We start from the raw sequence: 24,538 nt of genomic DNA, 5'->3' as shown, positions 1-24,538 counted from the left end.
ACCTCTGCTATCTAGCAACAATTGTGCACTGACATAACTTCTGTTGTTCTGCTCGTCTTGTCACACACACACACACACACTCTTGTAGGATATTTAGCCGTGTGCTGACTGATTACCAGGATCGGGTCAAAGCCCGGTCGATGCAGGATCGGGCACATGGTGTCGTGTGTCGCTAATCATCATGTTTTGGTGTCAGGGAAATCCATCGCAAAAAAAACAAAACAAACTTATTATAACTCTTGTATTATTTCCACAAAGTGAAGCAAGATACAGTTTGTTGAGTGAAATACGATCAAGTATTGTGATTTGTCATCGGTCCAAAAATGGTATTTTATGCGCCGCTCATAAGACTCATAACAACACCCACTCATTCCTAATGCAGGTGTTCAAACCTCTGCTCTGTGTCAAAGCCACCGCAGCGTCACCATTTACAGTTGTCAAGTATTGTTAAGTGTTGCCTTATCGGGACTGAGGTTGGATAACATGGTTCAGAGATCTTTTTTTTTTTTTAAATAAGAAGGCTTATTATTAACTCACCACTTTTGTGTTGTCCTTTTTTTGGGGGGGTGGGGGTGGTGATAATGCTTTCTCTGCATAATTTGAAAAAGACAAAAAAAAAAAAAAGGCCAAGGTTCCACTTTCTCCCTTGTACAAATTAATATAAATAAATATATATATAAATATATATTATACATTTTACCCATTTTTTTTTTGTCCAGTTTTGTATATTACACTCATGTAAAGTTTGTTTTTAACGAGGCATCGGAGCAGCTATTACAAGACAATATGAGTGACAATGTTCATCTGGGAGAATTTTATGCATGTTATATTTTCTCTTTCTCTCTCTCTTATCTCTCTCTATCTCTCTATCTCTCTCTTCTCTTTTAATACCCACCCCACCCCCCGACTCCCCCCCTGTTCAGGTGTGTAACGTGAATTATAAAGAAATCTACCTTTTCTTTGGAATGTTGTAGACAATCAGTCTCAGGCCGGGTCCAGTCGCTGCAGGGAGTGAGAGCCCTGTAGGCTGATGTAAGACAAACAAAACTCTTTTTTTGTTTGTTTGTTTGACAATTTAAGATTTAAAAACTTTAAAAAGAAAAAAAAATCCTTAAAAAAAAAAAAACTCTCTTTATTTGCATCTACTGGAAGTCTAAATTTGGAGGTTTTTTTTGTTCATTCATATGTTCGTGGCTGCTCAAGTTTACACACACACACTTCTCTACTACACTCAAAACACAAACACCTCGTGCATTTGATCCCTCTGCTTTTTTTTTTTTTTTTCCAAGGTGAGGATGCCAACCTTGAGGAAATGATGCTTTGACTAACAAATCTATAACATCTATGAATGTGGGAATGCAACACATTGCAATAAAAGCACCATTTGAAATGCAGCATGTCGTCCCTGTATCTTCTTCTTCTTCGTTGTCAACAGGTTTGCAGATGATGATGTTACTTATTTTAACATCCAAGTCTCTCTATTTTAAAATTCATGGGAAGTCAGATTAAGAATTAGAATAGAATTAAAGCAGAAGTAAGTGATATTTTTGTGTTAATATAAGTCTTAAATAGTTATATCTTCCGACAGCAATCACTTACATAGAGTGTTTGGACCGAAACACGGGTCTGTCAGTCACTCTGCTCTGCTCTGAGCCGAGGAGAAAACTTTTCTCGTATCCTACAAGTTTTATCCAATGAGGAGAGAGAACGGCATGAAGGGCTGTGTGTGCAGCCAAGGGATGCGCGTGAATGTGGTGACGTAGAGACGAGGACCAATAGATCCATGACGAGGGCGGGGGCTGCTAACTCCATCGGCTGACAAGAAGTTATGGTGCGTTCAAGGCAACTCGTAACTCGTGTTTTTCCGACCTGTGAAGTCGTACCAGTTCGATCTGGTACGAGTTCACGGGGTAGAAGTTACGAGTGGCCGTTATAGTGACTTTCACAGGTAAAACAGGTCGGAAAAACACGAGTGTGTTGCCTGGAACGCTACAAAGTCGTAAGACGTGACGTGAAGCTGTAATTTACGGTTTCAAAAACCTGCCTGGAACGCAGCATTAGCCAAAACGACCGGATCGCTTACTTCTGCTTTAATGAGAATAAAAAACGCTGACTTTAAGAATCTGTAGAATAAAAAGTTTGTACAATGTGGCACAAAAGCTGTAGAAATGAACACAATACACAACAGAATCAACAAAAGGACACTTTGATGAGATTTGTGTTGAATACAGCAAACACTGAAATCAGAAGGAGTTGTCATTTCTTTCAAAGATTTCAAACAATCATCTTTTCAAAACAAAATAAAAATGGACTAAAAAGAGTTAATTCAAAAGAAACAAGCGCTTCATAGAACTTTAATTAAAGAAAAAACACTTTCTCTTCAGTATAGCAGAGTTATATATACAGTACATTTCCAAAATATAGTCCTACGATTATTAATAATAACAATACTCATGTTAATTACAGATACTGTAAAATCATCCACCTCTGAAGCCAAACAGGCTCAGCAGAAAGAGGAAACAATAAGATCAGAGCGTAAAAAGCAATAAAAAAAAGTTATAGTTTAACACTGATAACTCTTAGTGTACCGGTAACTATAAACTTAGTAGTAAACTAAATTACTTGACATGCTACAGCATGTGTTTGCACCGGGAAGTCCACCATATTTATTTTAAATGTATTGTAGATAGACTTCTTGTACACAATCTGCATCCTGTAAATACAAATGTTCTAAACAAAATTAAAAAATCCTCTTGCAGCTCCTAAAGGTTTACAGCTGGTTTACCTGTCAAAGATCTTTAATCCGTTAGATTGATAAAATGATTAACGTATAGTAAACACACCATGGATTATAGTTGGTGAGATTACTTACTACTTTTTTTTTATAAGAATCCTTTACTGAATGTATGAGGTTACTAAAGTCGTTGCAGTTTCAAATCTTTTAGTAAATATTTTTTAATTAAAAATTGACATTAAAAATTCATATTTTTGTGTCTGTGAAATTCTACAGTACAAATCTTTGCATCTATTGCTCACTTTTCAGTTTTCCAGTCTCAAAAGCTATTAAATATTTTTTTCAGTGCAATAGTATATCACATACAATTTTATAATATGTATAACAGTAAACAAAACTGCACTATAGAAATTGTTGGAACGAACTGTTGGTTGATAAGTGGCAGTGTCCAGATAACTTAAATCCTTTAAAGGGACAACGAGGAGTTTTGGAAAAGCGAAGTGTTTTCACACTACATTTATGAGCCTCCGCACGCACCGTGAAATTCTTTGACCGGCGCAAGACAGACTCATGTTTTCATTCATCAAGAATTAAAGTCAGAGGTTCAAAGACGATCACATACCGTCGTAGTTTCGACCATAAACGGCGATTCGGCGGCGTTATTCTCATGACTCGCCGCGAAACCGAAAGTAAAGAAACGCTGGTCGGCTCGCCCAGCATTTCCGCCACCACTAATAATAACAAAATAACGATAGAGAAACGATATAATTATCAAAAATGGGCCCATTAACAAGTGTGGGTAGCGTAGATTCATCCACATTAACGTGAGACTTTTTTATAACCAAATAGAAACTCCTCGTTGTCCCTTTAACATTTTAAAATCGCGTTTTTTGGTTTGTTTGTTTTGCTTTTTTTTTTACTATTACTATAATTACTACTATTATTTTTTCTGCCCTAACAGTAAAGTTTCAGTCTTTACCACTGGAGTTTCATATCCGGCTCCACAGATGAGAAACAGTGCATACAATATGGTACATTGCTATTTGTTATATTTTACAAGGGGGAAGGAAGGAGGGTCCCAGTTCCCAACGGTCCCAACGGTCCCAGCGGCTACGGCAGGATCGAAATTCAGTCTCTACAATTGTGACTGGCAGATGATGTTGTCCTGATCGCTCTTGATTCTCTCCTTGTGACTCTGGTAGGTGCCCTCTTCCACGGGCGGAGTGGGGTTCTTGTATTCGTAGTACTCCACTATGGGGTAGGTGACACAAGTCAGCATCAGAACAGCGAGCACAATGTACAGTTTGTACTCCAGACAGATGAAGGTGCTGTACGCGAAGGCGATGACGAAACCCAGCGACTCCCACATACGGTAGTTGGCAAATGCCGCCTCTTTTTCATGGGGGAACAGGATGCCGTAAAGAGCTGCAGGACGGAAAGAAAAGGAAGTTCACATTATTGCAAATTCCTTTAAACATCATCCATTTCATTTACAAAATGATGTTTAAAACATCACGTTTCATCCGAAAAAATCAGCAGTTTATTGTAAAACGGCAACGGAAGAATGTATTTTGTGTGAAGACCGCTCTACGGACTACGGTGTGCCACAAAAAATACGTCACCAACTGACACGGGGCGGCATGTGGTGTGTGACATCACCTACGCGACTTGTAATCTTTCTGGTTACGGACTCTTCCCAATTTTATTCTACAATAGTTTTACGATAAACTGCTGATTACTCTTCATGAAACGTGATGTTTTAAACAGGTAGAGGTCATATTTTTTTCTCATGGCACAATTCAATCGGATCACGAAATAAAACTTTCACTCCCGTTCACTTGCATGGCGAGTTTTTCAGAGTTGAGGTCCCATGGTGACCGTTACTTCCTGCTTCCGCTTAGGCTCTCTATTGTGTTCACTACTCTTCCAGTGACGACACTCTGGCCAATCAGCGGCCGACAGTTGGTTGACGTCATGTTTCAGTATCGGCTCAGCTAACTTGCAACCTCGCCTGAGGCGTTACCAAAAAAGTACCAGGTATCATCAAGTACTATCTCTAGTGGAAAAGCCTAAAAAAACGAGTTGAGTTGAGTCGAGTAGTGCAAGTGGAAAAGGGTCGTTTGTTTGAATGGACAATATTTGTCATGATATCCATTTCTCTGCTCTGGGAGAGCAAAGAGACTCCATTGCTGCACACCAGAGGGATGATGGCAAGGCAAGGCAAGGCAAGGCAATTTTATTTGTATAGCCCGTTTTTACAAACAGTTTGTCTCAAAGGGCTTTACATGGCATCGTAACAACATCCTCTGTCCTTAGACCCTCACATCGACTGAGGAAAAACTCCATGGAAAACCCTTTTAACAGGGAAAAATCGGAGAAACCTCAGGGTGAGCAACAGAGGAGGGATCCCTCACCCAGGACGGACAGACGTGCAATAGATGTTGTTACAGACAAATAGATGTTGTTACAGACAACATGATGGGAGTTTCTTACCGTTGGTCTGAGTTTGCCAGATAGCGTCCGCCATCCCCCACAGACCAGGAAACACAAAGAAGAGTGCCAGATTGTCAGGGTTAGGTCTCCAGAACAAGAGCCCAATGATGCACGAGAAGTTGGCTACTGCAGCTGAGAACGGATCAACAGATAAAACAATCAAAGATCGATATCAATCAACAGTTCGTTCAGCCTTGTGTTGAAACTTTATGGTCAGAAACAAACTACATCTTTAAAGGGAAATGTAAGCCATGGTCTAACGCACGAGAATAGACAACACCCCCTCCAGAGATGAAGTTTATCGACTGCAAACATCTCTAGTTGTAGAAATTTCAGCAAAGACCGCACGATAGCAAAACACTGCTTTCTGTGGAGCCGAGAGCCAACTAGCTAGGAAAGCCCAAGCAAGTCGATTATCGAGTGCAGTAGAAAAGGAGTCCAGTGATGTTTATTTCCAAAAATGTGATAGTTTGAGCAACTCACCTCTGTTCATTTCCCTGTCTACACTCGCTAGTTATTGTTAGAGACAGAGAGGAACACTAATGCATTCGGTAATCGACTTGTTAGGACTTTCCCACAACTAGCAAGCGACTGACTGGAGGAGAGTGGGTGAGTTGTGTTTTCGCCTCTTTTCAATAGAAACCAGGCAAAGCTAGCAGATGTTTGGTGCCTCGTATTATGTGCTGGGATCCTATTTGTACTGTTGATGAAGTGTGGTGCTGTTCTGAGCATTATTTGTAGCTGTGAGTGGCTTTTTTGATCACGGTTGGCTCTTGACTCCATATACAGCAGTGTTTTGCTATCGTGTGGTCTTTGCTGAAGTCGCTACAACTCTAGAGGTTAGCAGTCGGCAAACTTGATCTCTCGAGGGGGCGTTCTTCTGGATCTGATGGTGTGTGTGTGTGTGTGTGTGTGTGTGTGTGTGTGTGTGTGTGTGTGTGTGTGTTAGACCATGGTTTACATTTACCTACGCCGGAAAATCCCTTTTAACATCTTACCCAGGAGGAAAAGAGCGGCTCTGCCCGTGTACCGAGCCAGTCGGCCGAAGAGGAACGAGCACAGAGAGTTAGCAGCTCCGAAACACATCATCACATAGCCGACGTAGTGGATCCCCAGAGCGCACGTGACGTAGTTCTGCAAGGAAACACAGATTTCTTTTGACAAATCATTGATAGATATCTGACCAAAACGCTCACAATGGGCCAACTCTAATCCCTCAATCCCTATAGTTTTAGGAGTAAATTTGTTACCTTTAATTGTCGGTGCAAGCTATTTTTAGAACGGCGGAGCAGAGCCGCGAGCTGCTCAGAGCTACGCTACGGAGGCTCATGGGATTTCTTGGTTTCCCTCATCAAGCTCATCAAATACACAATCCAACAACTCCACAACGCTCTGGTGGACAAGTTGTGTGAAAAAATAACGTAACGTTACGAGACAGAGTTGTTTTAGAGGTAAATACAGAGTCTACTTGTATACTAAATGTATGTAAACTGTCCTTGAAGGCAACGTGCATCAGCAGTTTTGCATGAATTTACCTCGAAAACAACTCTGTCTCGTAATGTTTCGTTATTATCTCATAGCGTGGTGAATGTGCAGGTCACAACTTGTCCACCAGAGCGTTGTGGAGTTGTTGGATTGTGTATTTGATGAGTTCGATGAGGGAAACCAAGAAATCCCATGAACCTCCGTAGCATAGCTCTGAGCAGCTCGCCGCTCGGCTCGGCCATTTTGAAAATAGCTTTCACAGACAAATAAAGGTAACGAACCTACTGCTGTGACTATAGGGATTATGGCAATGGGCCAATTTGCCAAAATGTTGAACTATCCCTTAAAGCAAATAATCAAATAGTCAACATTGAAGGAAATATTCGATTTCGGCTCTGAAGCAGATTTCTAGTTTCTAGTTTCCTCACCTTGGTGTACTCCCCAGACAGGAAGCTCTGTTCGAAGCCGCTGTACATGGTGAGGGGGATGAGCGTCAGCAGCCTCCAGTCCTTCAGCAGCCGGAACGTGGCCAGGAACGTGTGACAGAACGGCTCCCGGTTCCCGCGGAACTCGCTGGCCTGTTCCTGGTCGATGTTGTCCAGAAACACGGCGATGATGAGCATGGCCAGCACACCCACACCTGACAACACAGGAACACAACAAAGACCGTGTGAAGTCTGACGCACTGATACAGCTCAGGTTTTGCAGTTTCCCCCGATTTATCATTGGTTACTTTATCAGGTGAAAGTGAAACCCATGATCAGTTTTTTGTTTTGTTTTGTTTTTTAACTCTTTATTGACAACAGACAAATGTTTAAAACAAAAAACATACGTCGACACAACTGCTGCCAAAGGGATAAAAACACAAAAAAGCCATCGGCTTATTTCCATTGTGGTCCCTTTAGTGAGTGAGTGAGTGTGTGTGTGTCTGTGTGTGTCAGTGGATGTAAGTGCATGATGTCCATGAGGGGAATGTGTGGGTTCCTCCACACAGAGAGATTGGGGTGGGGGGGACATATTTCAAAATACAATAACAATTATAAACTTGACAATATTAAAAATATATAAATACATAGGCTACCTACAAAAAAGGACAACAGCCAACTTTAATCTCAAGCTAAAAAGTCGCTCTCAACCAACCCTTTTGGGCAATTTTAAAGGAAATAAGTGAACTTATGCTCTTCATGGAAGAAGGCAAACCATTCCATGCCACGCATGCTGTGTATTTAAAAGTATTTTGACCCATATTTCTCTTAAATCTGACCGGGACCAGGTTCGAGGATCTCCCCCTGGTGGCATGGTTGTGAACATCACTGACTTTAGTAAAGTACCTCTTCAAATAGTCCGGGGCAGCATTATTTAAAATCCTATGGACCATACATAATTTAATTTGTGTCACACGCTTTTCAACTCTGAGCCATTTAAGGCTGTCAAAATGTTCAGGGAGGAGGTGAGTTCTGGAATGCAATTTAAGTAGTATTCTAACTATTTTGTTTTGAGCAGACTGGAGCCTAGTTTTGAGTATTTTAGGGGAAGAACAGGCGTAATCGTAGTGACACTGCACCAGAGCGCCTGATAAGATTTCCAGGGCTCTTCTGTTAAGAAAAGTGGACAATCTGGCAATGAACCTAACTCGCTGATTAGTTGGTAACATCTAATCTATTGGTGCAGAGCGTTCGTTACCTATGTAGCAGCCGAGGAGCGTCCACACCAGTTCCTGTGCAGGTCTGGTGGTGGTGCCGTTGGCGGTGATGTTGAGGCCGCAGTCGGCCGCTCCACAGCTCTGCAGCTGCTCCTCCGGGATGATGGCTGTCAGAGGAAAAAAATACAAAAACAAAATGTTCAGTTTTCATTAAATTCATCAAGAAAGAGAGAGGCTGCCTGCAGCTATATTAGTTTGTCAGGGATTTCTTTTGGAGTATTTCAGGAGCATGGAGCAATGAGGTGAAGATCGAAACCATGTTACGATATGGTATAAAGAATAATTATGAGGCTAGAAAAACCAAACAGGTCTTATTTTATAGTGAAATACATTTAGACAAATATATTCATGGGTAGTATATTCAGAGCCACACAAATAATAATCAATACTTTTAGCAATTGTTGGCCGCACTTTCCTTCCATACATAGGCTACATATATACTCGGTTTAATACAGACAGAAAAACCATAACAATCCATGGGGTAGCTACTACGGGCACATGACCGTAAAACCCTCGCAAAGATGGCCGCACGTAAACTGGCGGAAGTCCTTTGTCTCGGTTTGACAGCTCACGCACAGGTAAGCCGAGATGATGCAGGTGAGTGAGATGAATTAAGATGAACTATGCATAAATGAAAGGAAGGCAAACAAATGAGGACTTTGGTAGCGCCACAGATGTGTGTTTTATTGTCAATCCACGCTGTGCGCAGTCTGTGACGCCGAACATGGACTTGTGTTATTGATGGTTTTATTCTTTTACAAACATGAAATGGTTTTATTGTGTGTCTTTGTTTCTTTTAAATCCAATTATAGCTTGTTTATGTTCCCATAGATCACTAGTTCTTTATATTATTATAAAAACACTACTACTGTAGATACCAGGTGGTTTGAACTCCTTGTGCTAAACACTTCTGACTCCAAACCAGAGCGGAATAAACAACTGTGTCATATTCTCCTTCCCGACAATCCTGTTGACTGATAAGCTGCAGCTTTTACGGTAAAATCATATAATGCATAGTTGGCAACATCGTCCCATCTTCATACACACACACACACACACACACACCCTCTGATTGTCCAATGAGGCGATCCCATAAAAAAAGCTGTTAGACTTTGAACACCTTTGAGATGGAGGTGAAACTGAGGTGTTTATAATGGAGGGCAGAGTCAAGACTGAGGAAACGTGACCTGAACAATGTGCATCTACACATGTCATCTTAGATTCAGATTCAGATTCAGACAACTTTATTTATCCCCGAGGGGCAATTCGGTTCAGCAGACTCAGTTTCGTCAAAAGACAGATAAAAGGGAGAAGAGGGAGACAAACAAATCCATGTCGGGTAATCAGTATGTGGCACAGACTCTAAGCATCTAGCCAGTTGTCGTGACAGTATCACTCCATATGCATTACATTTGTGTTTAGTGATTAATTAATGTCCTTTTGTCTGATGCAGGTCGGCCAAATCAGAGAAAGACACGTACTCAACATATCTGTATTTGAAGAGAATATGAATAAAGAGGACAAACAGTGTCACTTTGTAGGTGGCAAATTTAAGAGATGAGGTCAGTGTGAGGTGTGAAGCTCAATATTAATTCACACAATCAGAATCCAAACAGGAAGTGATCACACTAAAATCAGTTTATCATCATCCCCTGTTACACCTGTCGTTAGATTCTCAAAGGTCAAACTGAAAGGACGACTAATGACCTTATGCTTTCTATCTCTGGGACCATTAAAGTCCTTTGTTGATTGTTGATCGTGGACACTAGAGACACAGTTACACGTTTGATGAAACTCTCCCATTGTTTATAAAGCTTCTCCTGGTTTCACACAGAATGACTTTATCTGTGGCGCTGGTCAAATTCTTCCAACATGGACCGATCCACCAGGAATTCTTGGTAAAAATAAAACACAATTCATTTTGTATTCTGGTAAATTTCAGGCTAAAAATACAACAAAAAAAAAACCTTTTAGAGAATAAAACATTCAGCTCAGTTGTTTCTTCCTCTCTGGACAGTTTCCTTGGACAAATAAGAGCAAATTGACCTTACCTATGTTGAGGTCCTGTCCGAAGATGAGCGACGACATGAGGTTCCCCCACACTGCCGACGACTGAAAGATGAAGAAGAAGATGCCAAAGTACTGGTTGATGATGTCGGAGCCCCGCTTGCCGTCCCGCGCAGCCTGCAGGTTACCTGAGATGGTCAGGTAGGTGCATTTGGCCGACCACAGTGGGGAGCCGCCCAGACCCAGGATGGCTGAGGTAGGTATGAGGGTGTACCTGGAGGAGACGGATAAATAAATATCAAGTTCATTCTTTTCTTTTTTTATTACATTTTTATGAGTACATACAGACAAAAGACACACAATACAAACCACACAGCAACAATAACAACAACGAAACACAGACATTTCACAACAACATCACATAAAGGGGAAATATACAGTGCATGCCTAGTGTGATTTCAGATTACAGTAAATAAGACACACAGAACAAGAAAGAGAACACAGACATATTTAGCTACTTTTAAAGTCCTTCAGAATAACATTTGTGATGATAACAGGCACTTCCGGTTCCAAATGTCCCCGATCCTGAATCCAGTGTCATTCAACGTGTTCTATGAACTTTCTATGAACTTTCCAGTTCGTCAGAAGAATCATTCGCTTCGCAGCCAAAAAGGCCAAACCAGTCATCCTCCTAGTCCTTTGTTCCTTCGTTTTCAACTGAGCAGCTCTGACACACAGCTGGACATGGTACAGTCTCAACATCAACAAACCTTGAAATTAATTTACAGACTTCTGTCCAAAAACATTTAATTATAGGATACTGCCACAACATATGAACAAGCGTTCCCACTTGTCCGCAGTTACGCCAACAAAGGTTCGAAGCACTGGGATCTATGTTTTTAAGTCTAGAGGGAGTGATGTATGTTCTATGGAGGATTTTCAGTGGGATTACTCCAGTTCATTCTTGAATGGGCTAAATTTCAGCTTCCTTTGATCAGTGAATAACCAAATCAGCGGTTTCTACACGAATGACAACAGCGAAAGTTTTAATTTTCAGTTTCTAAAAAACAATTTAGTTACAGGAAACTGGTTCATCATCAGTGCAGTCTGTTGATGTTTGTGTTCGCATGCACGAGATTTGCTGCGAGATGTTCGTTCGTCGTTGTAATCCATTGGATGTTTGATGTAAATACAGAAGAACATCTCGCAGCAAATCTCACGCAGCCACTAGGAGCTACTGCTACAACGAGGCTAAAAACAGAGATCACATTCATTTTTTCCGAACAACTTTTTCATGTGGCGGCTTCAGGACACTTGGGTCAGTACAGACGAGCAGTATGGAGGTATCTGGATGTTTCATAGTGTGTGTTTTGGACGATTCAATAATGAACTCTATCCACTGCCATTATATGAAAATCCGTTTCCAGCCGGACCCCCCCTGGAACTCCTAAAGCGTTTTGATGACTCTGAAAGTTCTCCAAACCCTTCCTTGGCATGACGGTGAGTAGACCAATTCCACTCACCAATCCAATTCAAAATCCTTCTGTATACTTTCAAAGCTATCCACAACCTCGCCCCTCCATACTTGTCTGATCTTCTCCACATTGCCACTCCAGCACGCTCCCTCAGATCTTCCTCCTCTCTCCACCTCACTGTCCCCCCTGCTCTCCTCAGCACCATGGGGAGCAGAGCTTTCAGTCGCTCTGCTCCCCGACTCTGGAATTCTTTACCATCTCACATCCGTAACATTGACTCTCTCCCTCTTTTCAAAACAAAAATCAAAACCCACCTGTTTCAAATTGCCTATCCACCCCACCACCCCTCACCCTAACACTTCCCTTTTATTCTGCACAGTTTTATTTATTTGTTCTTTTCATTATTCATTTTTACTGATGTGTTTATTGTTGTTTATTCTGTGCTTTTAATGTTGTTTATTCCGTGCTGTGTGTTTTGTTTTGGTATTGTGTATTGATGATTTATTCTGTGTTTTTGATGATTTTAACTGCTGTAAAGTGTCCTTGAGTGGCGTGAAAGGCGCTTCTAAATAAAATTTATTATTATTATTATTATAGACAATTGGTGAATTATTGATTTTGGGTGAAGTATCCATTTAACCATGAAGCAAACTTATTCAAGATGAGTTATTTATATTATTTGTTGTTATTTATATTCTGTAAGAGTAGAGACTATTATTTGTCAAAAAATAAAACATCATCAGTACAGTAAGTGGGGTGGGGGGCCGCATCTTGCCTGGGACCTCCAGAGTGTCTAGAAACGCCCCTGGTTATAGCAGTTGTGCTAACGCAAACGCTTGACTTTTTGGTTTTCTTTTGCCCTGCGCCCATATCTGCAAAGTTGATGTGATTGGTTCCTTAGTTATTTGTCGTACTGTATGAGTCCCTGACTTTTTTTTTTTTTATTATTGAGCCTGCTATTTAGCTCATGGTAGGCTATATCTTGTAGAATGTACAAAATGCATCATATAGACACATTAACAAGAATAAATGCTTAGTTTTCATTGGATGAGATCTTTAAAACCCTAACTATGGCTACATTTCTACACCAAAGGTAACAAAAAACAATGTTTTCACGTCTATATTGACTTGTTGTGGACTTTATCTGACTGTCACACTGAGGACTTATACTTACCATCCAGGGTAGAGGTTTCCAAAAGAGTAGGAGACGTAGCAGGCCATGCCGACCACGATGGTCCACTTACAGCCCAGGTTTTTGATCATGATGGGAGGCAGGAACATGGAGGAGACGATGATGGCGGCGTAGATGACGCTCAGAGAGGCCACCCCCATCCCCTCCTCTGCGTTCAGGCTGCTCTGTACAAACACACGGCAGAGACATTGGACTCCATTAGGGGACAGTGACTTCTTTATGTACAAGCTTTATTCAGTTTGACAGCAATATGCATTCATCTGAACTGTGCAGATTTGTCTTAACTCTGTAAAAGCAGCAGATTTCTAACATTTTTGTGAGCTTGAATTCTGCAGAGCTAAATAAATACTGTATATATAAAGTGAATCCTGTTTACTGTTTGACAGTGTTTACCCTCACTTTTGCAATGCCACAAAATGTGGCTTTGATCCAAGGACAGGAAACATCATCTCTTCACAATGCAGCCATTTAAACTGCTGCTTATAGTTACAAATGACCTGTTTGTGTAGTTTGCTTTAATTTAACATTTCATAGGCTGAAAAATGACACAGTTTTATGTCATTTATATATTCAAATTAAGCATTTTTACATTTGTTATCATTAGAGATCATTCTTTATATTTCTTAGTATGTGTTTTTTCCAAGCAGCTGTGGAGGTATGCCACTCTAGTTTCAGTTTTTGTTAAATACAAAATCATGCACATGATGTATTTTCAAAAATCTCAGAATTTGTTCCCTAAGTTGATAAATAAAATGTAAAAATGTAAAAACAAACAAACAGACAAAAACCATAATCCTCATCATAGTAGCTCTGTGTACAACGTCTTAGCAATTTATCATAATGTGATGTGGAAATGAAGGACAATTAAATGATAAAACAAGTTATCTGCTATAAGTGAAGTAATAGGGACCAAATTTCAAAGTTAAACGGCTCATGGTTTCAACAAGTAAAGACACAGAACCCATTAATACTGTAAATAATTATTATCCTATAACATCCTTGAGACAATGTAGAATAAACTAAGGACTGTGTGTTTCAACCGTCACCGTCAATCTTTTTTTTTTCATGTTATCACACAAATAACAATCCATGATACTAATTCCAGCTCTGCTTGATTAAAAAATATTGCTATTTACACAAAACAATAATTAAAAGTCCTGAAATAATGTAATTATTTTAATTATGTTTATTATTAACACTGTAAAACTTGTACAAAAGACATTAAAAAAATCTCTTAATCAGTTTCTTGTATACGAAGTGACTTATGAATTAATCACCCTGTCTAAATATCTAAATGTCTAAATATTAAAGTGTAATAAGTAGAATGAACGCAGCTCTTCCACCTACCTGTAAACTCTGCAGGCCTCCATAAGCCGTGAATAGGGACAGAAACCCAATGGAGACCACCAGGATATTCTTGAAGTTTCTACTGATCATGGCTGCAGGTAAAACCTCCACAGACCCTTCAAATAAAAATAAATAAATATGTTTATACTATAAAATAAGAAGAATAAGAAGAAGACCAATCCGTGTTTGTCAGTGACTTCATGCAGCAGCTTCGGAGTAAAGTTGGAGTCTGTCTGTGCTGCCTGTGATAAACTCACACAGTGGAAACAGCTGTGAACAAAGTCCACACACACACACACACACACACCCTTATCACTGGGCAACACGTCAAATTTTGCTGGAAATGTGTCAGTATCAGCGTATACACCGCCCTCCTGTTAGTCACTCTTTCATATGGATCATTATTACAGATGTTGCAACAGCTGCTTCCCTTCTTTTTCTGCATCTACACACCCTTTCACTTCTTCTCCTTCTTCACATTTAAACTGTGGTCTTATTTATCTCTGCGTTGCGTTCAGTAGCAGTCAGGAGTCGCTGCTGCGTTTGCATTAAATTGATACAATCCATATACTGTACGTATAGAAGAGGAGCAAAGGTTTACGACGTGTTATTTCTGATCCTCTTCCCTTTTTACGAGTCCTCGTCTTTACGACATGATGGCTTGTTGTTGTTTGAGGAGACTCGATGACCAAAACACGGGGACGCTGCAGTCCTGTCGTCTCTCTGTTGTCTCAGCTGCGACTCAGAAAGCAACAAAGCAGCTCGAGGCCGGCGCATCAGGCCTGCTTGGTCACATCTGAGTAAAAACAGTTTTATATGAACTCTTTCTGCTGCTTTTCCATCCTGGCTTTTCCATTGTAGGGTTTATATTCATCTGAATTATGTCAGTCCACTCTGTGATCACAGAGTATAAATGAATCGCCGCCTATCAAAGATTAGGAACTTAGGTAATGACAAGGAGAATGCAAAGTGTCAGATAATGATGACGCAAAAATGTTCAAAAGGTCAGTGTCAGTTCAACATGAGTTATTAACTGGTGGATGTGGTCTATAAGTCCAATGAGGCCAACAAGAGCTGAGTCGTACAAGCTTTTATCTGCTGTTCTGTTTGGTTTGTAGCCTACGCCTCAGTCTCAGAGGCCCAGAAAGACGGATCACCTGCGACCCTGTGAGTTTCGGGAGGTTATCTGGTGCTGCAGCCACGAGTGTCCAACAACTCCAAAACGCTCTGGTGGACAAGTTTTGACCTGCACATTCACCACGCTATGAGATAATAACACAACGTTACCAGACAGAGTTGTTTTAGAGGCAAATTCATGCAAAACCACTGATGCTCGTTCCTGTCGAGGGCAGTTTTTTCTGCAAGCAGTCTCTGCATTTACCTCGAAAACAACTCCGTCTCGTAACGTTCTTGTCCACCAGAGTATTTTGGAGTTGTTGGATTGTGTATTTGATGAGTTTGATGAGGGAAACCAAGAAATCCCATGAGCCTCCGTAGTGTAGCTCTGAGCAGCTCACGGCTCTGCTCTGCCGTTCTAAAAATAGCTTGCACCAACAATTAAAGGTAACGAACCTACTGCTCTGACTATAGGGATTAAGGCAATGGACCAATTTGCCAAAATGTTGAACTATCCCTTTAACTTTTTAAAGAGGACCCCAGGAAGACTGGCCTTTCGTTTGTGCGTCGGCTAATGGGGGTCCTCAACAAAGAATACACAGAATAAAACTATTACATGAGCCAGTTACATTGGGGGAAATCAGAGATAGCCTCAAATTAGTATAGCGAGCTCTGTGCACTGCTGAGTGAACCAACCTTAAGACCAATTGTTGTCATCAGACAGCGTGGTTCCCAGCTCGTGCTCCCAAGAATCCTTGGGGCCGAGACACTGAGCTGTCAATAGTAGGATTGATAAGACTGTAAATGCTCGAAATTAGCCAGTTTTGCTCAGGATCAAGAGCAAATAAAGATTTGAATTTGGGGGTTTTGATTCTGAATAGGATGCCTTATCTGAGAAAAAACGAAATCAAAATAGGTGGGATTTAGGTATGTTGAATCTCTTTGAGAGCTCAGAAAAGGTCATAAAAGACACAGCAAATATGACGACATGGCTGATAACGAGACAATCAGACAGGCCCATATTTGATAAAGCATCTCCTGGGTTTTTCCTCCTTCCTGCATGTCCACTGTAAATACAACTAAACAACTAAACAACTAAAAACGTAACCTGATTGTTTGTGTTGTGGTTGAAAAACGTGCAGAAACCTCCATGAGAATCAAAATGGTGTGATAATACCAAAGGAGAGAGCAGGATGAGTCCGTCCTGTTCCTCACAGCCAAGGTTTATGGCCGGATGTGCGTTAACGGGGGGAAAAAGATCTGTGAACACAATAACACATTTAGATAATGATCAATCAAAGATGCTTCAGTCTTGGACGGACTGATCAGTTTGTTTGGTTTCTCATCTTTATACCTCTTTATGAGTTGTGTGAGAATGACACACGTGCACACGGAGATAATAAGTGAGAAAAACACATTTGTCGGCAGCTAATTGAATATTAGTTATGATTTTGACAATGAGTGAGTAAAGCAGGAGTTGGCAGTCGCCCACACGTAATCTGCAGGTATCAATCCATGATAGTAGACCTGTTGATTAGTGTACATGACAACAGCTCGACTTTGAACTGTTTACTTTGGAGAAGTTATGATTATCATTTATATAAATTCACTAGAATAAACTGTCTGAGACAATATAAAGAGACCTCCCTGTTCTTTTTTTTCTTGTTATCATCTTGTATTTGTGTCGTAATGTTTTACACTGTAAACACTGAAACGAATGATGGATGTGATTCCAGTGTTGGGCTGTGGTTTGATCAGATATTCCCTTTTATTGACTTCTCATGGACTTCTCCACCCTGCTGCTGACATGCAGTTAGGTGTGTCTCTATGTGTCCAATTGTTTTATCGATGTATTGATAAATGCAGCTGCTCATCCTCAGATAAGAGTGACACGATGCAGAGCGACAGTGCAAGTCATAAATGTAAAGTTAAAAGTCAAGATCATCAGGTCTCTCCTCTAAAGCTCAACTTATTTAACCTTGTGTTACTCGATTAAAGGGATAGTTAAACATTTTGGCAAATTGGCCCATTGCCATAATCCCTATAGTCATAGCAGTAAATTTGTTACCTTTAATTGTTGGTGCAAGCTAATTTTAGATCGGCGGAGCAGAGCCGTGAGCTGCTCAGAGCTATGCTACAGGGGCCAATGGGATTTCTTTACCTCTAAAACAACTCTGTCTGGTAACGTTCTGTTGTTATTATCTCATAGCGTGGTGAATGTGCAGGTCACAACTTGTCCACCAGAGCGTTTTGGAGTTGTTGGATTGTGTATTTGATGAATTTGATGAGGGAAACCAAGAAATCCCATGAGCCTCTGTAGTGTAGCTCTGAGCAGCTCGCGGCTCTGCTCCGGCCTTGTAAAAATACCTTGCACCGACAATTAAAGGTAATGAATTTACTGCTAAAACTATTATATATAGGGATTATGGCAATGGGTCAATTTGCCAAATGTTGAACTATCCCTTTAAACATTAATATGGTGCATAACAGTGAGATTGCATCAAAATATGCACATGTACCTTGAACGCATCACAGTACATATACACTGAGGTTCAGACCTTTATTTACAATGTAATAAATAATAATAATGATGTAATAAATAAAAAACCAAAATACTTTTTTTTTTAATGGACAAAAATGAAAAAAGTCTCAGATTACTCTGCAGATTGTTCAATTTATGATTGATCTGATAATCTGTGATTTTTCAGATACAACTTTTTCTTTTTACAACAGATAATAAAAATAACAGTCAACATTACACAGTAAAACGGTGTCACAGCCACATTTACATGATGATTTCTTTGTTTAATCAATGTTTTGAAAGCGCATTATAAACTGTTGTAAACTGAGTGACTTTATCAGTTTGCACTTTGCACTCGGTATCAGAGGATGATGATGATGATGATGATGACGTGTGCACAGCTCCAACCACTGTACGACCTTGATCTGAACAGTTGAGAATAATAAAATAATCTCTGATTCATACGTATATTCAAAGTGTTTCTGAAAGAGTTGATTGATCAATTCTGGTCAAATTTTGAGCTCACAAGTGTAGAGACATAAGACTGTACTTTACAATCCTTCAGTTTATACAGAAGAGATTAGATGTGACTTAATGACTCAGTCTGTCTACGTGGTGAGTGGAGATTAATGAGTCACAGTGAAACTCTGTATTAAAACCAGCTTTAACTGATAGTGTGCATCTGATTCACCTTTCATTGTCTTTTATATTTGACCAGCAGAGGGAGCCAGAGTCCACAGTTCAATCCTCTACACCTGTGCAGGTATAGAAATGACTGTAGATTCAATTACATCAAGTTTTCTCACACGTCTGCACCAAACCAACTACTATTAAAAGTCATAATTAGTGTTTTTCTGAATGATTCTGTCCTGAGTTTTAAAACTAAAACTGTAAAACACATTATTATATAAGATAAAATGTATAAAACTATAATACAATGACTGAGCCAACTCTCCTCAGGCAAAACCAGTTGTGTCTTCACTTTAAACACCTTCTTCAATACTTTTTCTCTTTTAAAAAGTATTGAAGAAGGTGTGTGATGTACTTTTTGACTCCATTACATGTATTTTACTCATTTATTTGTCAGTTTTATATTTAATATTAAGTCCACAGGATGACATTAGTAAAAATATGATGCATCGTTAAGGATTAAACTACTCCTGTACTTTAGATTAGGTTGAAACTCAACCAACTACAGGAATAAATGGCTGTTTACACATAAATGTCTGAGAAATAATCCATTAATATAAAGTTAAATATAACAAAAGAGCCATTCAGGACAATGTTCGCTTTAACTTTTCATACTTTCATACTTTTCATACTTCATACTGACACGAAAATGTCTTCTTCTGCTGCTGCTTCTTCAGCTGAATGTGAACTAATGTAAATCACATGAGTGGGGGCGACGATGTTGAAAACCACATGATGCCAAATAAAATAATATTTTTTTTAAAAAAGTGTTGAAACTGTGCAGCTTTTCCCAGCGTCACCGTGCAGGAATCCCTCTGCTCTGCTCCCACACACTCAGCACAGGAGTTCATGTCTGACATAAAAAGACTTTTAACTTCTGCTTCTCCTCACAGTTTCTGCAGATCCTCCTCCTCCCTCCTCCTACTGTTTTATTTATTTAATTTTCTTCTTGTCTCTGTCAACACTTGTCTTCTCTGGACCTCCCTCTCTTTTATTTACTTATAGATCCTCCTGACCCAGTAGAACCACTCCCTCTCTCCCTCCCTCCCTGCAGACAGTCTTTTCCAGTTTGTATGTAACACTGAACTTTTTAATGGAAGATACAGATTTGAGACTTTATAACACCAACTAACCAATAAGCAACTAATCAAACCAGACGACCTTAAATAAAAGTAATAGATTTACAGTACAGGAGTAAATTTACTTACTGTCACTGTGTCTGTGGTCAAATGTTCAACAATAATCCTCTTTTTCAAAACCACTTTTCCTTTCTAGTCCTTTAGGGAAAAACAACACGTGATCTATTGGAGGGAGAGAGAAAAAAAACCATTAGAATGCGTTTTATGCAGCTGGGATGTGATGTCTTTTTTAATCAGCTTTATTTTTAAGAAAACAAGCAAACGAGGATTGATAGGTGGGAAAAAAGTCATTGTTATTCTTTATTTTATTTTATTTTATTGTAAAACTGTTTGTTTATCAGCTGGAACTCGCTTTGCACCAAACTTTGCGTTGTTTTTTTTTCTCCTTTTTGCGCATTTTCTCGTTCGTTTATTTAAATGTGCGTCAATGAGTTTTATTCTCGTGGACACACACACTAGGGCCTTTTTCTCTCTGAGTGAGTCCTGTTCATTGTCTTTGCTGCTCCTCTTTAAAGTAGGTGTGTGCATGTGTGTGTGTTTGTTTGTGTGTGTGTGCCGTAGTAACCGCCACGTGTGTGTCTGTATCAAAGTTGTACAGATGCGCAGTTAAAAAGAACATGCACAGATGTGTTAAACTGATCCCGAGTCAGCTGCTGCTTCACTCAGACTGTATGGAAACATGCTCCTTACCTCAGAGCTGTTAGTTCAACAACTCCGACGACAACTGTAGGTTTTCATGACTTTACTAACAACAACAACATCGACTGACACCGCCCCTCCACACTCAGAACATACAAACAATCCGCCCCCTTTTCTCTTTAAAGAAAAACAGTGCAAATAAATATTTTTCTTTTTCTTTAACACATAAGCAGGTTTAAAGTTTCGGCTTTATTAACCAGAGTAGTCAATTTAGCTTTTACAGTAAGCTGCTTTGCCCTGCCACCCAAAATATCTGGCCAATCCTTGACTTAAGCATATCATATCAGTGTCTGTTAAAGGGATAGTTCAACATTTTGGCAAATTGGCCCATTGCCATAATCGCTATAGTGGGTTTGTTACCTTTATTTGTCAGTGTTAGATAGATAGATAGATAGATAGATAGATAGATAGATAGATAGATAGATAGATAGATAGATAGATAGATAGATAGATAGATAGATAGATAGATAGATAGATAGATAGATAGATAGATAGATAGATAGATAGATAGATAGAACAACAGCAGATACAACAGCCCTCTAAGGGGGTTGCCAGGTGCAGTCAAACAATCATAACATATTCAGAGCTTGTATGGCCTGTGGAATAAAGGATTTCTTAAAAATTTCCCGGCTCAGTGGGAACTCTGAATCTTCGGCCGGATGATAGCAGTTTGAACTCTGAGTTTAAGGGATGTGTAACATCCTCAGATATCCGTCTGGCCATCCTGACAACTGCGGTGTTGAACACCTCACCGAGTTGACGTTGTTGCTTACCGACCAGCTTCCCAGCAATATTTACTGTAGAGGAAAGCTTCTTTTTTTGCTGCACCTTCAGGTTGCCATACTAGGCAGCTTTATTAAACTGCAAAATACTTTCAACAAGGCCTCTGTATGTCATTTCCAGTATATGTCGACTTACACCAAAGCCCTTTAAGCTATTTTTAGAACAGCGGTCCACAGGAATGGGCTTATGTACATCCATTGTTGCACCTGTATTTCATCCTCCAACCAAAGAGTTTGATGATGTTGTGAAGCAGCGTGGGATCATGGGAGTTGTTGTTTTCACCAGCTTAGTTTCTCATATTTAGTTATGAAATATAAAATGTAGATGAAAAGTTGGATGTGGCTCCACATTGGCACAGACTGATTTTCAACATTTAAAAACAGAAAGGTTACATGTTATAACTTTAACGTGGTGACAGCACATAAATAATGTAAAAAAAAAAAAGAAAAAAGAAACTTTAATATGTGTCAGGGAGTGGCTACGTTTGATTTCTCATTGAGAAAAACTTAAATTAGGCTCCGCCCACCACCTCTGTTTACACTAGGTAAACATCTGTAATGAAAACACAAAGTTAATCTCACTGTGACCTGGAGAGGTCAGCAGGTCGTAGCACTGAACTGGCTAATTACTGATCTATAATCTATTCACATTTAAACGGTAATCAAACAACATGTTACAGTAGAAAACATTGAGGTCAAACACAGGTCACAGATACTGAGACTTGAATGAGACGATAACAGTAACAACAACAGTCACACAGGCGTCTGATTGGCTGGTTTGATTTGAACTGCTGTGGCTGCTTTGTTGTCTCAGGCTGCTTATTGGCTGAATGAATGGACACACACACACACACACACACACACACACACACACACACTGGCGGCCCCTGAGGTAGAGAATTACAGGTATTAGAGAGGCAGACAGACAGGTATGTCTGCTCCGCTTCAGATATGAGCTGAAAGCTCTGAGAGCACAGAGGCTTAGGGCGCTTTAATAATACACCCTCTTTGAAAGAGTGTGTGTGTATGTGTGTCTGTGTATGTGTGTGTCTATGTGTGTGTGTGTGAGAGACAGAGAGAGAGAGTTGTCCACTAGAGGGCTCTGTTCCACACAGGAGGAATGAAGCTCTGTTAGTTTTAATCATTAACTGAGTTTACAGCTGTGATGAGGAAATAACTCCACATGTGTCAAACTCCCACGCGTTCAAATTCAGAAACTTCAACAATTTTTGACCACACACAACTCTGTCTGGGAGCATTTTGCCCCTAAAATTTGAGACACCACAAGTACATTTTTCATCTACTTGTGCATTTGCAACCAGTAAATCTACCTTCTTTTTTTTTACACTGGTGAAATGTGGACGAGGCGACTCAAAAATCTGGAATCTGTCATTACAGGTGGCAGGCCAATGTGTGTGAGGACCATGAATGAAAAGGAAATGTGAATATTCGCCTTGCAAGTCGATTTACGCCCCTCTATACCCCTTAATTTTCTGCTTACGCTCCTAAAATTTGAAGTGAAAGTTAGTCTGTAGCCCTGTACTGGTGTGTGTGAGTGTGTGTGAGTTTCATGCAGAGTATAGAGTATAGAATAATGATCCTTCAGTGTAGGGTTAATGACGACATCACAACACAACAGTCGGGACTAAATGGCAATGTACACGGGCTGGTGTGTGTGTGTGAGAAAGACAGAGAGTTGTATTTGTTCTGTTTCATTGATTCTTGATGCTTTGGCAACATAGTTCTCGTAACATTCATGCCAATAAAGCAAATTTGAATTTGAATTTGTGTGTGAGAGAGAGAATAAATACTGTATATAGTAATGCTTATCGTATTTATTTTGGTGCTACCAATACTCAACGATGATCACTGATGACAATGAGCTCCTCTTCCTCCTCTCACCAGTTACTCTGTTAAATCTGGGCGTTAGTTCACAAACTTGCTGCAGGTTATGAGTTTCTTTTCTTTCTTTCTTTCTTTTTTTTTTAGAAACTGTAGAATGAGGAGAAGATTATGACGTGTTTTCTTTCTTTTGATGTCTCGGAGGTAAAAGTGCTGCTAATGCTTCATAGAGGAAGAATTCATTATTCCAGATTGAGCCGGGTCACACTCTCTAATCCCAGACCCCTACCTGTCTGACTGACTGCTACAGAGTCATGGGAAAAAAACTCTCTCTCGTGCACACACACACACACACACACACACACACACACACACACACACACACACACACACACACACACACACACACACACACACACACACACACACACACACACACACACACACACACACACACACAGAGTCTTTCTTCCTCTCTCCTTTCTCACCCAATCCTCCGGCTCTCTCGTCCAAATCCCTCCTGGAATCTCAGACCTGTGTGTGAACCAGGCTGCAGTCGGACTCATATGAGCTTTTTTTCCTTTTTTTTTTTAAAGACGGAGGCTGATACTGATCTGTGTGGAGTGGAGAGACGTTGTCGGCCTCCTCACATCCTCCAGTCTGAGAGAAAACAGGTTATAAAAAGACACAACTACAATCACAGATATGAATATGAAGCAGAGTTTTTCATATATTCACTTTCACCAGTGTTTCTGCAGACGACGAGCTCAGGCCTTCACTCTGGATCAGCATCACACTGAGACCTGCACCCACTTCATACTCATTATAATACTGTTTATTCCCTCTAATGCAACTCTTGTTTTAGGTAATTCCTGTGTAATTACACTGTTATTCCTGTGTAATAACAAATGCATATGGCCGATGCTACACACCTATACACCTGTCACCTTCTTCATCATCTTCTCTTCATCTTTGTCTTCTTTTTCTTTGATGCCATCTTCTTCTTCATCATCTTCTTCTCTGTCTTCTTCTAAAGCTAGCAGTGAAAAAGTAATTTAGTTTTTTTAAATGACCATTGAAAAGATGAAAACTAAATAAAAACTGCAACGAACAATGCAAAACTAAAACTAAACTGAATTGCAGATTAATTTAGCGTTGTTTTAGTTTTTCAGTAAAATGGCTTACGTAAGTTGCAGGAAAAGAAAACGCCACAGCTCAATATGGCCCCCCCATGCAGATAAGAGTAAACGATCATGAGTAGGAGGAGGAGAAGGACTGATGGGACCATTTGTGTGATGCAACTAAAAAGGAAAA

The 24,538-nt window shown here is 40.0% G+C and overlaps 2 protein-coding genes across 3 annotated transcripts in view; one reads left to right on the top strand and one right to left on the bottom strand.

The window, feature by feature from the left end:
- The window catches only part of vgll2a (vestigial-like family member 2a), a 261,801-nt gene that overhangs the window by 6,796 nt on the left and 230,467 nt on the right, over window positions 1-24,538 (top strand). The gene's annotated exons all lie outside the window — the stretch shown is intronic.
- Window positions 3,522-20,607, bottom strand: unc93a (unc-93 homolog A). 2 transcript variants are annotated; one of them, XM_084000689.1, is made up of 11 exons: window positions 20,592-20,607; window positions 19,971-20,063; window positions 16,729-16,811; window positions 14,436-14,551; window positions 13,071-13,252; window positions 10,466-10,695; window positions 8,396-8,521; window positions 7,141-7,352; window positions 6,226-6,361; window positions 5,228-5,359; window positions 3,522-4,159 (listed from the first exon to the last, which is right to left on the bottom strand). In XM_084000689.1, exons 4-11 carry the CDS (start codon window positions 14,523-14,525, stop codon window positions 3,870-3,872), a joined length of 1,398 nt encoding a protein of 465 aa, XP_083856815.1. In that variant the 5' UTR covers window positions 14,526-14,551; window positions 16,729-16,811; window positions 19,971-20,063; window positions 20,592-20,607; the 3' UTR covers window positions 3,522-3,869. The 2 variants fall into 2 exon arrangements, with proteins under 2 accessions (XP_083856815.1, XP_083856814.1); XM_084000688.1 differs by lacking the exons at window positions 16,729-16,811; window positions 19,971-20,063; window positions 20,592-20,607 and having other exon boundaries at window positions 14,436-14,663.

Source organism: Trachurus trachurus, assembly GCF_905171665.1.
Source record: "Trachurus trachurus genome assembly, chromosome: 24".
Classification (NCBI taxonomy): Eukaryota; Metazoa; Chordata; class Actinopteri; order Carangiformes; family Carangidae; genus Trachurus; species Trachurus trachurus.
The sequence above is the reverse complement of the archived record's forward strand: the minus strand, read 5'-3'. Positions and strand labels throughout refer to the sequence as shown.

Bases quoted from the DNA above. Each gene is read 5' to 3' on its own strand.
- unc93a (XM_084000689.1), bottom strand. From the start codon at position 14,525: ATGATCAGTAGAAACTTCAAGAATATCCTGGTGGTCTCCATTGGGTTT. The intron at 8,522-10,465 runs GTAAGGTCAATT...TTCCTCTGACAG, and splicing joins CGGACAGGACCTCAACATAG to CCATCATCCCGGAGGAGCAG. The intron at 5,360-6,225 runs GTAAGATGTTAA...ATCCGTTCTCAG, and splicing joins AGCCGCTCTTTTCCTCCTGG to CTGCAGTAGCCAACTTCTCG.